Here is an 18,915-nt window from a genome sequence, read left to right on the forward strand (position 1 = left end):
TCATTTGAAACTTAGGATTTCTGAAAAGAAACTGTTTTGAGTTAAACAAACTATCTAATTATCTAATTACTTTATATAAATATCCTTGTGAAATCTGTACATAATTTGACTAGGTGATTTAGATCCCAAGTATAATTGAACGTATAACAAATTAGAAAATATCAAATACATTTCTTCGTACGATTACATTAAATCGGTATATTAGATAAACTTGTAGTTGAGAATGTTCTTATAAAGTGCCAAAACCAACTGTAGAGTGTAGACAGTTATATGTTGATGTATCATTTATTTAAAAATTATTATACAACATAAATGGCTGCCCAGAACTATGAAAACTAATAAACAAATTAATTTTAAAATACCAGTTTATAATGCCTGTTATCCACTATTACCATATATTTTGTTTATTATTGATTTGGGTAAAAATACTTTTGTTAAGTATAGCACTCTAAATAAATTATATGCTCATATTTTTTATTAACATCACTATTTTTTTTTCACAATAATACTATCAAATTAAAAACACGTACAAAATACTAACTCAACATTATATGTTTATCTATATTCGAATAATGTATGGCTAAGTTTTTAATTTCTATCTTAGTCCGTGCATTATTGAATTTTAGATTTGTGTAAACTATTATTCTAATAATTTTATCTTATATCTATATTCAAATAATCTATTACTACATATTCATAATGATATCACATTGATTAATTTTTAGTTGTATATATTCTTGAAATATCGTTGTTTGTAATCAGTATGCAATCTAATATATTATTGTTCTCTGCTATAAGTTGCTGTACTATATCCTTTTGTGGTTGTTTTCTTATAAAATACAAAATATTATACACGTTGTATTTACAATACGGTATGGGTACGCGGTTTAGGAACATAATATACTCACACATTCTAAATAACGTTCCAACAAATTGTTTTACCTATGCAATAAATAATTAAAATCTTTGACGACATATATAGGTGGGACGGTTTTAGGGAAATTTGAAAAATCTATTTCGCTTTAAAATTTTTTGTCATGACAAATTATTGTTCAATACAAGTGTTAGTAAGTTTTGTAGTTTTAATTTTGTAGTGCTAACCTTACATTTATGAACTTATGTATATTATATTTACATAAGATAGAAGTATTTATTTTCTGCCTACTCAATTGCATACAATCTTTGTACCATCATATAGTTACCATCTCAAAGTCAGATTTATATTATTACTTTTTTTATATCAATCCTCAGAATGGTTTGTAGTTTTTCTTCATTCGTTTCTGTCGTTTTCTTTTGGTTATAACTACGAGTCGCACCTGCTTCCTTTGATCCTCCGTGATCTATCTTGTATACTCAAGACTCAAGCCGACTTAGGTGGATTTTCTCTCCTATAAAATCAATTTTAACAATCATTGACGTTTGATCATTCTTTCAATCCACTCATTTTATCTCTTTATTTTACTTCATATAACATCAGTATAGTGTTTTTCTCGCCAATATTTTATTTAGAACTTATTCATTTGTTATTCTATCGATATAGATCGTACTTAGTATATTTCTGTAACACCACATTTCAGATGTCTCTTTTTTCTTTTTATCTATTATAAATATCGTCCAAGTTTTTTAAATTCCATACAGATAAATATGTTCCAGACATAAGTAATTGCATTTTAAAAATTAATTTCTTTAAATTATTACTTGAATTATTACTATATGTTCATCACCTGTCTTACTGTTTGACTCCCTATTCACCAACTTTTTACAATAATCGAATAACTGCAATGAAACGTGAACAAACATTTTTCCTAGAGCTGTGCGTATTTTGAGGCTTGCAGTGTAAATGACACATTTGTCATTACGTATCAGAATATAAATTTAGAAATTTAAATCACTCGAGTTAGTTCGTATAATAATTACTTTGATTGCTTCATATTCCATTAGTTGACGAAACGCGTTGCAGTAGCAATCGTGGCGAGATAAACTTTGCTAATCGTGTTGTGTATAATAATATTATTCATTCAGGAAGCGTCTTCGTCCTTTATCTTTTCCGATGAATACGAAATCGAACAATACAGGAGCTCACTGTCTCCTATCTTTGGGCTGTGCATTTTTATTATTGTCTCCCGGTCGACAACGACGACGACTACTGACAATTGCACGATTTGGAAGGGTATTCAAATACCATGCGTATTTGAAAGCGAATACTATACGCCCCGCTGTTAACGGAAAATTATATATAAATTATAATTATTCTTATTTGTCAACTTCGATGTGCGAACATTTATTCAAAACGCACTGCAGCTACTTATAATATATATTTTGTGTATAAATATATAATTTATCGAACGTTGAATCGTTTTAAAATTACTCACTAAAGATCTATATTTAATATTAAACGACGTAGCGTAATTTACAATCTCGATGCACGGTAGTCTTGATTCTCAGTCGACGACAACTTTTATACAAACGCCGTCGAATCTATTATGTTAGTTATATTTATATACGCAAACTTACTGCAGTTTTTCAGTCTTATACACACACACACTTGTACATTATAATATTATTAATCAACGTCGTCTATATTGTAATTACCTGCGTTTCCAATTACAATGATCAAAGTGATGTAATATAGGTGTATACTGTATATACATCTACTATATAATATATTATATATACATGGACGCTACAATTACTATTTGGTTTATAAATACGTTTCAGTAATATTAGAATATTATGTAATATAAAACGCGTTACCTGTTGCAGTGTGTGGAAAATGGAAATATATACATTATCGTGATAAAATAAAACAATGTATTGATATTATGTTTGCTGTGTATTAATAATTATTATTGTTTAGTTTTTCCACCGAACGCGTAAATTCTTAAAAAGTTTTGAAGGGTATGCCATTATGTAATATTAAATTATAATATGTATATTAAATATAGTCTGATCGTAGGCGAACGATATTGTTACCTGTAAAAGAATATATTATGTCATGGTTGCATTAAAATTGCATAATAATTGTTTTTACAAGTCTTTTGATATACTCAGATGTACATACCTAATTGTAATTTTATACGTACATACTATATATGTGTTATATTATTATACATTAACTATACAACATTTTGTTTGGGAAGGCGAATAGTTTACATCAATAATATTGGATATAAATAGCTATAAATAGCTCTAAATAAGACTATACCTTTTCTTTCTTTTTTTTTCTCCAGTTTTGAATCTATATAATATGAAGATAATTTTTACCGCGATAAACTTAAATGTACTATACATTTTTCCGAAATAAAATCGGCCAAAACCGATTGGCAATGTTTTTATTGTTATTTCTAATTCAGATATTATACTTTTTTAAATGGTAATCATCGTTTTAGATTTCATTGTTCAAACAAAATATTTTTATTTGAAAGCAATATTATAACTAGGTAATATATATTTTTAATATAATATCTTTCTAATAACACAGTGAGTCTTACAAAATTAAAAAAAAATGTATAAACACAATTTTTATTAATAAAAGCATAGAAAAATCACAAAATAGCGCGCAAACTGCATAGAGAAAAATTATACTAACCATTATAATTTACTGTTAAATTGATCATCTTATCAAGACAAATTAATTCGTAAACGCTATTTTTATATTTTGACGGATTGATGTTTACGATGATTTTCTGTAATTATAGAATTTATAATTAAAATAATCTATCATAGTGATTTTCAATCTGGATGTCACGAAGTTATGGAAAAAATATATAATTTTTTATATAATTTCAACATTAAAATTTTTTTTTGTAATAATATTATATTATTTATAACACTTGTATGTCTCGTAAGACAATTAATTTATTACAATTATTGCTATTAATTATATTATAACCCAATCCAATAAACTAAAGAAATAAGATAGATAAAGAATCTCACAATATTTATTCTATACATTATTAATGTAGAAACTTACTTTTTAGAATATAAACCCAAGCGTTTCGAGGTTCGTCTAACTTATCAACGTTGAGAATCTCTGCATATAATATATCATATTAATATAGGTAGAACTCATAAGACGGTTTTAATTTAGTACATTTAGCACAGAGTTCTTCGTAAAGCGCGTTACTAGGATTAATAGTTTTTGGTTTAGAAGTTTCACACACACACACACACACACACAACAAGTACTGCACTCTATAAATGATGCATATATTACTCCAGACTGTTTGTGAAAGTATATAAATCTGTGGTTTACGATTACTCTGTCACAAAAATGAGAGGTGTATCAATACGTTGATATTGAGAGGACCAAAATGTATGTTGCGCGTCATAGGTGTGTACAATTAATACTGTGTCATACAAGTCATAACGTCATATTATGACTTGTGTCATATAAAAATACGTTTGTTTTAAAAAAAAATATCATGTATTTTATTAATAAATGTATATTATTGTGACTTTCATGATACTAAAAATCTTATTACAATTATCATTACACTTCAATTATTGCCATTCGTATATTATTATACCAAATCCAAATCTAATAAACTGAAAATCACACAATCTTTATTTTATATACTGTTATTTATTATTATACTTCGCCCATGATAAGAGTATACCGTATCCCGATAAAAACATATCAGAGTTAACCTTAGATCATAAACTATACTATTCATATTATATAAGGAGTTAGCACATCCACCGCTATTTTTCTGACTATGTAATGAATAAATACAAGGATGCAATGTAAAATAGTTTAACATGTATTCAATAATATTTGTATTATTAATATTAAAAACTATGTTTATTTATGTGTATATGTATATACTTCTAAATTAAATTTAAAAAAAGATAATAAATAAAATATTATTTTTTATTAAAGAAGTTATTTTTGAGCAGTGCTATTTACTTTTTTTTTGTTTGAGCAGATATTAAATAAGTTCATAATTCAGTTTTATAATTTTAGTTTGGAATATTTTTAAGACTTTTAAGAGTAGGCACGTAATTGTTTTTGTACTTTGTTATGGTTAAATTTTCAAACAATAAATTATTAGTTTCTATGCAACTAATTATTTAATCTATTCAGCTTTGTAAGTTGTCTTGATGGAATTAATAATTGCAAACAACTCTAGTACTTATAGATGTAATGAGCATTATAAGGTCAACCCTTTCCAAATAATTACACCAAATTTCCTCTTATGCACTTTACGGTTGTTCCCTTGTATTTCGGGTGGCGTGTCTTTGAAAAGCTCGTCACTAGGATTAATCGTTTTTGGTTTAGAAGTTTCACACACATACACACACACACATTGCTCTCTGTAAGTACGAGCGTGATGCATATATTATTAGAGTCTGTCAGTAGAAGTATATAAATCTCTAGTTTACTACGACTCTGCAGCTTGTAGATGATACTACGAGAGGCGTTTCGATACATCGATATATTGAGACGCCCGAAATATATGTCGCTTGTTATATGCGCTTATAATTTATATCATATCGTGTTATATATACGTCGCGTTATACAAAGACATCATATATATATATATATATATATTATATACGTATTTGTATATCGTCGTGTACCAACGACTTTTGGGACACGGAAAGTCTTATTCGAAGTTTTATTACATGACGATAGCGCGAGTATACATTATTATTATTATTATTATACATTTTATATATATTATGGCTGTACAGTATATACATATAATCTATATTATTATATACACCGATTATCTTTAATAGCTCCGCGTCAGAGACACAGCCGCAGCGTGGCATTAAACTCGTTTCACGTGCTCTATATATTAAAATGTATACGCGTAATATACTGCAGACGTCGCACATTTATCTTTTTCACTATCCCCTACCACTCCATTTCCCACCCGTGACTCACCACCGGCCGGAGAGGAAGAAAAACGTTACTTGTAATATGCGTATACGTATATGGTATATTTTATGGTCGGGTTTTCGCGTCATGGATAACACGAGTGTATACATATTATTATTATTATTATTATCATGCCGTGACTTTGTCCTTTCCATACATTATATTATAACGCGCGGGCTTGGCGACGTACAAATAATAATATGGACTAGTGCGGCTCCGTCGTGCACATAGTAATATGTAATACGACGTGTGTGGTGCGTATAATACCATAATTTGTATATTATTATGAGCAGAACCGTGTGTCTCGGGGAAAAACAATGTGATTAGACACGAAAACCGTAATTTCACAGGAACAGGTAAATAACTAACGTATTTAGGTGTAATTAAAAATTTGAGTTGGCGAGGGACTGATCATTTTTGATAGCAAAATAAAGTATGAATACAGAGACACACTCCTTACGGCTTACATAGTTATAACGAGTGTAATAGTTTTAATTATATTAATCATTTAATATTTAATTATTTAATAATAATTTATTTATTTAAATTATATAGGTATACATTGCAATATACTATTAATTATGTCAGTTATAAACGTTTTAAAGTAAAAACAAATAAATTAATAATAATACCGATTGATACCTTGATAGGTAACCTTTCTATAACTAACACACGACAAATTTTTGATCATATAGATAGGGTATCCCATGATCTTAAACAATTCGATCAAAACGTTCTCCACCTGTTAATTGTTTAAGCGATTTGATTATTACATTCATTAGATTATAATCGTATTTAGGGGCAAGTGTCATTTTTTATTATTCTTGAATTTCCGTTGTAGACGGTGCACAATATAATATAATATCCATAATAATAAAACATTGTAATCGTGCGTTCGGGGAAAGACAAGAGCTAATAATAGCTAAAAGCTAAATATTATATATTAATATAAATGTCTTTTGCGGCGCGCATTTAACAGTGCATTCAAAGAAGACCGGGTTTTTGAGAACTCCTTTCGAAACAATATTATATATTATACGAAAATACTTTATGGTTTCCTCGTAAATTGTCTTATTATTTATTGTCGTACTGCTCATGGCTGCCTTATATATATTTATATGCATATTGCATGTGCGTTTTTAAATGTATGTGTGCATGTATATTGCGTACACATTATACGAATGCGTAGGGCCTGCCGGTAAAAGGTAATCTCGAGTCTCGACTATTATTATTTCGGTGAAATCAAACAATTGAAAAGGCAGAACGCAGAATCGTACGCATACCGCAACTATGGCGGCCAACTCCACGTGGTGCGTTTGCGTAATAAAGCAAAGAAGAAAACAACGCACAATAACGCGAAATGAATCTTTTTTTTATACACACCTTTTTCTCGTTTAAATTTAGGTACCTACCTATATCTTATTATGTGCAAATAATAATTATTTATTGTCGACACGTTATTTCTAATATTAAACATTTTTTTTTTTAAGTTCCAAATTCTTATTTTTGTGTATAATAATAAAATACCTATTGATATATTATCTGGCTTACGAAATCATTTCCTTTTTCCCGAAGCAAAACGATTGATGCGCATAGTACCTACACGCTACACATAGACCACATCACAACAGGTGCTATTGCAATTGCAAATAAGCCTATAGGCTATAAGTAGTATCAGTTGTACCTGTGGTTTATAATAAATAATATTATGGCTGTATATCAAAAAAATTATAGTTATAAGATGTTCAAATTTGTTATAGAATATACACGATGCTTTTAAAGCATTGCACTTTAACATTCAATTATTATAGGTAGTGAAATTATTAGAAAATATTACGTTTCAGAGTATGAAATTAAAAATGTAAACTGCTTAGGAAAATCTAACTATGAAAAAAAATATTTACACATATTTCTAAAACGGTTAATACCTTTACTGAAATAGTTAGTGTTTATCTTTAAAAGAATCATCTTATTACGGCAGTGTTCGTTTTAGCTCGCCGGACAGTCAAAGTTATAATCGCCAGTGGCGCCCTGAAAATACTTTTCAAAACAAAATCATCGCAAAATTCGTAGTATTTGGATTTCAAAGTGGCTGCTGTGTGTGCTAAGCATGCGATAATACGAAATAGCCTGCAGTCAAATTCGAAATAATCTGCAAATGACTCAACCGGCCAACAACAATGAAATATCGCATGACAATTATACGCCATTTCGTCCATTTCGATCATTTTGACATCAAAAGGCCGCGTGACCGACGGCGTATAATAATAATTGGTAACTACGGAAATGCGCATAATATTATTATATTTACGACTGTTGTACGTCGACTATCGTGATCATTCAATTTCGTTTAGCGTATTTTATACGCGGATAATTTAACGATGTTATTTCATTATTTGTGTTTGCAGGACCTTATTGAGACCATCATGATCTCAAAAAGTTAAATATCATTTCACAATAATCAATAAATATATATTATATTGTAGTATAACAATATTTACGTCATCTATTGTCGAAACCACTACGTCGTTGTCAGATCGAACTCGACAAACATCTCTGTACACAGTATTATGCCCGTGTATACATTGTGGGTTACCAATGATTATCCTAACCTCCTTTTATACTTTTATAATGCGTTTCTTAGAGTTCCGAGTTTTAAATTTTTGAAAATACTGTGGAAATATAATTTTTCCAAATATTTACTTTTATTTTTGTTTTATCATTTATATTATATTAACTTATTTTTTTCACACAAATTATTGTTATTATTATTTTTATTTTTTTGGAAGTTTCAATCTTAATTGAAGTTCTTTCAAAACGATATTAACTTCCTGAGTTATAAATATTTAAGTACTATTAAGGATATTGATCCTTAAAAATGATTTTACATAAAAAATAAAAATACGTAATATATTTTATTATAGTACTCATTATTCTTAGACATTTATATACATTATATAGTATTTTAGTAAACTGATATATTTATTAATATACTTTTTAAATTATCATAGCATCATAATTTCTAAACTGTATCTAGTGTATCTATACCTGTATAATAGGATATAGACAATTATTTGTTGCACATATTTAAAATTTAATAATTCAAGATAACTACTTATTCGAATCTTTATTTAGATGCATTATTATTAAAATTTGCTGTATGATTTACCGCAATTAATAACAATTTTCGTTTAAAATAAATACATTTTTACCGACACGGAACTTTCCTTAAATTATATTTATATATATAAATAATAATATTATGTAATGAGTTTTATATTATTATTCATCTGTACATCACCAACTCACTATGTCACTTATAAGTTATAACGCATGCACTAGCTACTACTCGTATTATAATAGTAGTTTTTTTTTTTTTTTTTTTTTTTTATAATTAATACCTATAAAAGGGCGTCAATCTATTTAGGTATTATTATTGTGACAAGCTTTAAGAACAAAAAAATAAAAAAAAAAGGTTCAATGGTTTTACATATATAATTTATCAAATAATAATTGTCGATGAATCGTGTTAAAAACTCCAAACCGTAATACTATGGTTTTTTTTTAAATGTTTATTTATCAAATTCTATACCATTGACATCACCGCTATTTCTGTCTATGAATTGAACGCGTTAATTTGCCATGATAGTAAAATATAGTTATTTTTTATGTGACGATAATTTTTACTTTGAATTTAAAATATAAAATTGTAATATCACAATACTAGTGCAGACAATACTTATATAATATAATATTGTACATAAAATATTCATAAAATGAATAAAATAATAATAGAATGGTATGGTTGGATAAGATTTTAAACAATGTATTCTATAAGCGCTACGGTTTGTTGAAAGCTGACCTGCATTATTGTCAAATAATAATAGTGCGTTAGCAAACGCATCGTTTGTGGTAGTTTTATACTACCTACACCTGTAAAGTACCATGTATATACGTGTAATTGTAAGTTATAAATTTGTAATGCTGCTGAAGGCCATAACTCATAACGAACCATAATATTAATACTATTATTATAATGTTATTATACACTCATGGAAAAGCCTCGATATCTATATACCCTATCTTCCTCTTCGACTGTAATGGGCACTGTAGAAAAATATATTAATCCCATATTTTCACCACAAAGTATGAAATCATTTACTGTAATCAAATATAAACTTAGTTAGGTTGTAACATGTGTATTCGTACGATAATTTAATTACTTTTTATAATTACATTTTTATTTAAATGAAAAATAATTGAAACAATGTAAAGAATATGGGTACTCTAATCTAACTGAGGTCGCATGAAGTCATTCGAATTAATGTAATTGCATATGAATGTCATAAACTTATAATTTATAATATAACAGCGAGCTCGGACGCACACTTTTGTAATAATAAAAAAAAAATTATGGCCCAGATTTTTAGAGAAAACGATTTTTTTACTTCCGTCATCTTCAACCGTATACACTATATATAATAATAGCTCGAAATTCGTAAAACTTGGGATCGTGTCGTAATCGTATCAAAGCGGCTAGCGTTTTGGCTGAGGTATGGCGATATGCATCGCGCACGCGATATATCTCGTAAAGAAAGGTATTGCGTTCAACAGCCGTGCTACGTTAGGTGGTTAGGAAGTAGGCGGGAGTAGTGGCGAGCGAACCCCACGAAATGCCGTTCATTAATCGTCAGACTTAGCAGTGCGTTAGTACGAGTGATAGTAGCAGGTACATCATATTATGCGTGCGTAAGTGTGGGCGCGCCTGTTTGAATTGTTTAGTTTTAATTAATGTAACTTCGTTTAAACACGCGTATATATATATGTATGTAGACGTCGTCATCGCTCTAACACCGAGTTTCACTAGTTTAGATAAATATTATGTGAGTGTGTGTGTTTTGCTTATGCCGTACACTCTACAGGGAAAATAATCTAGTATAATCACATCCCAATTTTTCCTTAAACAACCAATTGATTCAAATTCTGATGTTGGAGATTTTTAAAAACGTCCTGTAATAGAAATCATTCTTCAAAGAAAAATCATCTTACTATTCTTACTAATGTACATTTTTTATCAGGCACATTTTTCAACATTTTAAAGCGTCTAAATCGGAATTATGTAAGAATTTTTAAATAATATTAATATTAAAATTAGTTTACTAAAAACCATAATAAGAAAAATACTAAAAATTATGTATAATATATTATACTAAATATAAAACCATTAGTACTAATAGCTATATTTTATGCTTTGTACATAAATATTAAAAAACTTTGAAACTATTCGCTTGAATTTCGATTTCAAAATTTTCAAAAAATCAATCATCACCTTATAATAATTTATAGTAAAATAGGGGCTTCTCTTTTATAAATGAAGTTACCACCACAAGACATAACTCTTATTTTAAATGGTAAAAAACTACTAAGTACAAATTTGAAAAACAGTGTTCTGTATTTTCAAAAATCTAAATGATCCAGGTTAAAAATAAATTCACTATCATAAGATAATAGAGTAGTAAGCATGCTTAATGGATCACTCTGTATATTATGAATATATGTGCGACGTTGGAGTTCGGCAGGTGTGGTGTTCTGGAAAGGGCGTATTTATAAAGTCTGGATTAAAACACCTCTCCCGCGTCGTTGCACACCCGTCGCCTGTCGACGTTTATAATTGATAAAAACAATTTCTGCAAGTCGACGCATGCGTTCACAAGTGCTGTAATAATTGAACAAAATATAATCTTAATTGTGCGGTATAATATTATAATGTATTTTGCGAACCGGCGACGAAAGTCGTGAAGCATGCTGAAAAGTCCTCTACCTATCTATTTTTCTCCAAACATTGCATAATAACCGATAGATTATATTATACAACGTAAATATAACCCATGTAATATTATAATTTATGGTTTGAGTAGGGTTGCAGGTATAAAATAAAAATAATAATAGTTATAGATTTCCTAGTACTACTATGCATTTTGAAAATGTTTACGTTTCACGTTAGAGACAATCTCTTTACAACTCTGTGTTATAAATGCGTAAGTAAATTAAAGGATATTCTATTAAGAGCTAGCTGATGGTGTTTAGCGTTGGTTGTTGGAAAATTAAATACCATGGATTTATCCCTTCTTAAACTTTGTTAAATGAAAACTAAGTGAAGTTATCGTATGCATATCGATTAAAAGAATTCATGCGCAGAATTTGTTTTTTATTTTTGACCCTTCATGTTTAATACACGTTTTTATTTAGCTAAAACATTAAAATTTTAAAATTCTCAAAGTTCAAAATATCAATAATAGCCTGTATAAAAACGTTTCTTCCAAAAATATTGTTAATAGGTAAATTCAATCTAATATCAAAACTATTACGATGTTACTAAATTGGTACTGTTGAACGTAAATTTAATATGATGCGCTTGGTTCAGAGCGAAAGAAAACAAATATAGTACGCTAACATCCTTTTAATTTTATATTTTGTTTTGAGAGGACATCTCAACAAGATGTGCTACTTTAATCTGACTACCACGTATAACATGACAAATGTACGGTCAGTAGTTCTTGTTTAGCTTTGTTTTTTTTTTTTTTTGAATTCATATGTTACTAATCAATAATTACATAAAATAACAAAATTGTCTTTGGTTTGTTGGAACTTGGAAGTATTTTTTTCAATATATTAATTTTAAAGCGAGTAATGAGCATTTTTTAATTATATTAGTTTACATATAACACGCTTCAAAATTAAAATATCGAAAATACACTTTCAAAAAACCAAATATTATAAACTTTCTGCGTTTAAGTTCAATAATAGGTAAATTTCCTGTTAATATATGACAATTTAAAACTAACTACGATAAAGTATTGTTGAACGTAAATGGTCTAGTATATGTTACACATTTGTAAGATGAATAAAAAAAAACATGTGACGATTAAGATGTCCCTTAATAAAATATGTCAATATGTCTAATTGTTAATCAAATGATTAAATGTACCAAAGTATTACTGCAGGTATTTATGTTAATTTAGTATTAATGGTGTGATGTATAATAAACGCGTTTTGAAATATCTCCCTGTGCATATCTCTAGTATAATTTATTTGTAATGCTTTCATCTTGAACTACCACTATCTCCAGCAGTCTTAAATCAGCAAATTTTTTGACAACATTTTGCTAATTTTTTTTGTCTTTTACCATTTTGTTCTCAGAGTCGACCTCAGACAAGCGTACACGACGGTTGCGCCACCCTCAACGGCGGGCTGGGACGGCATTCGTCTTCCGCATCGTCGTCCGGCGTACATTCGGACACGGCTGCCGAGACGGACAACGTGAGTATTATTGTTTTATGTTTCTCTCACTAAGTGTACGCGTAAACGTGTGCGTAGGTGTGTGGGTGGGTTCTATCACGTAAACCCTTAACCGTGTCGGAGGGTTTGTGTGTGCATGCGGACGCTCGTGTTTTTCTTTTAAACTCGAGTGGAAAAAAAACCACTGTGAACTTTGCGAAGACTTTTCAATTTATAGTGCTCAAACGCGTCTGACCTCTCTACGATTATTATAAGAAAACTTTCGTTGAAATCCGCGTGGCGTTCGCCAACGTTTTTCGGGTCCGGTAAACGTATAATATATATAAAAATCCCTCCATGGCTTGAATACACATTTATATATATATATATATACGAAGATTATATAATACCCACCAATGTATATGCATGTATACCAGGTATATCAGTGTGAATATACAGGGTGTTTGAGGTTTGTCAAAACAAACTTTGAGATTTATCTGTGAGTGGGATCGAAAACTTGTTTTGTGGATTTCGAGCGAAAAGTCCTAATTACGCTAAATTATGTATCCGTTTAATTTAATTTTCACTCAAACTTATTGCAACAAAAATAAAACGACAAATCTTGCGGGAGAAGTATTTATTACATATAATATAACACATACAGAAGATATTTGCTATTTGCTATTTGCTATTTCAATAATAAGTTTAATGTTGAATGAGATAGCGTAAATAATTTTAAAAATAGGTATCGTATTTGTAAATCATTAAATATGTTTTCGTCTGAAGGCTAATGATATTATGCGATTCTGATTAACGTTTGTATGGATCAACATGCAATTTCCTGTATGTATAGGTCAATACGATGAAACTGGTGTGTTTATTTTTTCTATATTCACTCGACTACATTTCTATAGTAAGTTAACAATACACCTTGCCTTTAAGTAATCTTATACGCTATGAGTTGTGACCGATAGTATAATTCGACTTCTTTAGCAATTTTAGCTCACTTTTACTCTTGTCGGTAATCTCTTCTCAAAGAATGCAATTATTAGAATAAAAATGTATTGTTTTTAAATTTCTGATGATTTTTGATAAAATATATGACAATTATAATATTATGCGAGATTCAATTATACTGGAAAATTATAATTTATAATTTTTTTGTTTGTCCCGTGCTGCTTATTACAGTCAGTACGAGTGTGATACGATTTTTTTTTTAAAGTAATTTATATTACATTTTACACAGTAGATTCTATGATGACTAACAAAGGCAATATTTAGCTATAAAACAATGTCTACTGCATTTTTAAATATCAGAGTAATATTTATTAAAAATAACGTTTGGAAAACAAACAAAGTTTAAAAACTTATAATGTGAAATATAATAAATTTAAGTTACTTTATCTTTTTATTCTTTCCATCCAAATGAATTTCTATACTATTACTTTTTGATGAAGATCAAAAGTCTGCGATAATTCTTTAGCAAAGTTTTAATGAACGTTTGAGTTTGCAACAATAATTGCTTTAATAAGCTATACATGAGGGTTTAAATAACGAATATAATGTAATAAAAAAAAAAAAAAAAAAAATATGCGTGATTGAAATTATAATTTAAAATGTAAAAGCATATATAGATTTGAAAGCACATGCATACATTTGATCATACTCATGGCTGTGTATTTAATCATTTTTTTTAATTAAAAAAAAAAAACTGCCCGAGTTTTAAATTTTTAAAAATTTATTATACTATTTAAGTCCTTAGTATTAAAATATTGACAATTCAAGGTTATCCAGTAAAAATATTACCATCGTAATCATACTGTATAATATGGATATTGCAGGATACATATTACACGGGATTTCATTTGATCAGAGACTACATAAAGCAACTTTATATTATATTATAATGGTTACTAAAAAACCATATTACCAACATGCGTATTGTGTATTGAGTACAGTTTTTATTGGCCACGGTGACAAGCGAGGTTATAATATATTATGATATCGTATATACTATGATAATAATATACTAAAAAATTCGATATAAATACTACAGTGTTTTCACTAGGTATGCGTTTACTATACTCAATGATACGCGTTATTGGATTTAAAAATATATATAATATAACTGTCATAATAAACGATGCAAGTCCAGTGTAATAATTTAAAGATTTGTTATCGAAAACTTATAATAGTTATAATATAAAATAGTAAAATGTGTAATGCGAATTTATTTATTGGAAATTTACATTGATTGTTCAAGTTCCATGTCAATTTAAAATTATAATACTAAGTACATGTATGGATCGAACGATACAATAAAATTGTGTTTATCTAATTGAAAGAAAAAATAATTTCTGTACAAAAATTTTATATTTCATGTACACATAATATAAATTCCATTTTTGAGTCGAAGAAAATATATTATAATGATGTATAATAAATATCTAATTACTGTATTATATTATATATAAATCGACATGATAATATATAGACCATAATTTTGAATTGGCCCAACTTAAAATGTATAACCTTATATAATAATAATATAAAGGACAATTTTGTAGTACATTTAATTAAAAATTAGTGTAAATAAATTATTATATTATACTCGTATATATATTATCTATGAATGTATGCCACTTTTTGGATTATGTTTTGGTCGCAGATAATTTAATTATTATTTAATTATTTTAAAATTGTATTATACTTAGCCAATATATATTTTATATTATAATCACGCTCTACCTGGATAAACAAAGACAAGTATCTTCATATCAATACTTAAATAGATAGATTAAGTTTACAACAATCCAGTTCCAACTTTTTCCTCTTTTTTCTGTTGTTGTTTATTTATTTTTTCAATATTATAATACATTTAGGAATTTATAAATTTAATACAGTGAAACCTTTATTTATCCGGTATTAAATGTGGACACATTTTCAATTGTCGACACTTTTAAATTCCTTACAAAACTATGTGTTATAACCTATAAATCATTGATTTTAGAATATAATTGAACATACAATGTACATTAAAATAATGGTTCTTAATAATTGTAAAATGTATAGGTAGTAAAATAATTACGTATATTGGTCATTTTTAAACCTACAACTTTAAGAGCCTACAAATATCTATTAAATATAGGTTTAATGTCTATTAGTATGATTTGTATTCGGTTTTCTCAAGACAATTTTTTTTTTAAATTTATAATATGATATATATATATTATATACAACTATGGTTATTGTATTTTTTAATGTTTTTATTGCCAAATAATATCCATATTTTTAATATTTACCTAATAAATAGTTATAAATAGTTTATATAAGAAAAATTTACAAAAATAACGTTGTATTGTTTATCCATTTAACTGTGTATAAGCTAAACACCATATTATTGATTTATTTTATTTTTAATTTGTTTACTCTTATAGGTTGTGTTTAATTATTAATTTATGTATTGCTACCATCAAATTGTATTACATTTTCTATTGGACTAAGCTATATGTTCTAAGCCCGTTAATATATAAAAATATGAAAAATTAAATAATATATGAATTCTACGCAAAGATAAATAATGATTACGTTTTATAAGTTTTTTTTCTCTAAGCTTTATTAAAATTTACATACGTGTATATATGCACTGAATTCTACGTAATAAGTAAATTGGTAACAAATAATTCACAATTGAGGTATGAAAAATATGTTTGCTACTCGACAGGTTAATTTGGTACGACTGTAGTAATAATAGTAATAGGCCATCATCTTTCTATCCGTCTATTAGGATTTTAGTCGATAGTACGAGAGGAAAAAAATTGAACAGAGACAATTTAATTAAAACAAATGGACTGAAACACCTAAAGCTTTTTAAGATTTAAGTTTTAAAAGTTAAGAAGTGTATTAAAAAAATGTAATTAAGTACCCTAAAAATAAATTTAAAACCATTGTGTGTCGCGTTCGTTTCGTGTGTAGATGTGCTTGGTTTCCGCTTGTTTGTTAGTTTTGGCAATTGCTTACAAAATATAATATATACGTATTACACACTCTCGGTGCGTTAGAAATATATTATAATACTACATATTTTTTTTTTTATGGATTCGCAATAATAATAATAATAATAAATTACAAAGCATATATAATATATATATATATATAATATAGTCATTATATTTTCGCGTTTATGATTTTACAAGTTTTAAAATATAATAATAATATACTTATACATATAGAATATTATATGTTATGTAATTTCACCGGAGTTTATTTGCGTTTTTTAACATGTTTGTTTGTATTATTCAGTAGAATTGTGTTTGATTGGAAATTATTTTACATTATTATATACACGATATAACGTGATTTGTGTATTCAAATTGTGAATGAGGTGTTATAATCATTTCGTCTTTATACTCGTAAAAACTATTTTAAATTTACACAAATTCAATTGGAAATGGGAACAAACCACACTTTGACGTGTTTTATGTTTTGTTAATTCGTTGAAAAGTGTAAAATTGTATTTTTAATTCGTCACTTTCAGAATGACGTGAACTATAATGATTAATAAATAATGTGTTTTTTTCCGGCTCTTTTTCCCACGAGAGAACGATTTTATACTATTATATACATCATGTCATGGCATGCAGAAACTTTGATCAATAACGACAAAAATGATTATTTTGAAAACCTTCTTTTCAACAATAATGATATAATCATAATATTAATAATATACGATTCACAATTAATGTTTCGAACCATATATACTTGTGCATGATTGGTCTGAAGCTAGAGAGGTGTTATTCTTTCAGAATGTTGTTGTTGTTGTTGTTATTATTATTATTATAAATAATATCATCTTCGAAGCTATATAACATTGTATTTTAGTAATTACAGTTAGTATTTTATAAGGTAAAGAGTGTATCACGATACTAGACAACATGACGTATTATTTTTTATTTAGCAAGTGTAAATAGTGATGGTGTACTATCGCAGATTTCAGAACCAACTTCGACTTGCCTATACAAAACCCCTAGACAGCTGAACTGAATCGACCCAAATTGATTTGTACTAGTAGAGTTGCCTTTAAAAAATTGCACGACTAGAATTACTATTTCATAGAAAATATGACGTGTACGACCCCTGGTTATAACGCGTTTCATCTCGTACTGTAACAAGATAAAAATAAAAGTTATTTAAAACTCACGATATAATAAACAGTTAAAATCGTCATTTGTAGTTTGAACGTATCGTGTTTTTGGAAAAAAAAAATTACTATCAGATTAATCTATGATGTTTAATATGAATGGAAAGTCTTGGTAACTATATAATATATCATCATTTGTATTATAATATTAAATACAATTTACACAAAAATGAAATCGTATAGATACTGATATATTATAAAATATAATATATATATAATATATGATATACACAAAATATGTATATTGTTTAGTTATACTGTTTACAATTGTTTTCCTTTACGAATTCCAGTCTCGTTTTTACACACACAGACTCGACAAATTCGACTAGTATACTAGCTGTGGAAAAACGACCGGAAGTAGGTACCTTCTGGTGTATAGGATGCAAGGAGATTTTATAATTCAACAGTCGTATTGGTGAAGGCATGTTCACACTCGCACACACATGGTATATAAAGATACAATATTGCGAAATGGTGAGATTGATTTTTTTATTTTTGATTCACCCGGCTCGCGTTTTCTTAACTCGTATAACATAAAACCCAAACAGAT

The 18,915-nt window shown here is 27.9% G+C and overlaps 1 protein-coding gene across 1 annotated transcript in view; it reads left to right on the top strand.

The window, feature by feature from the left end:
- Positions 1-18,915, top strand: part of LOC132919550 (uncharacterized) — a 176,025-nt gene that overhangs the window by 116,894 nt on the left and 40,216 nt on the right. Inside the window, exon 4 of the mRNA XM_060981234.1 lies at positions 13,088-13,207. Coding sequence (XP_060837217.1) covers positions 13,088-13,207 — 120 coding nt within the window. The remainder of the gene's footprint in view (positions 1-13,087; positions 13,208-18,915) is intronic.

This window comes from Rhopalosiphum padi, chromosome 2 (assembly GCF_020882245.1).
Source record: "Rhopalosiphum padi isolate XX-2018 chromosome 2, ASM2088224v1, whole genome shotgun sequence".
Lineage (NCBI taxonomy): Eukaryota > Metazoa > Arthropoda > Insecta > Hemiptera > Aphididae > Rhopalosiphum > Rhopalosiphum padi.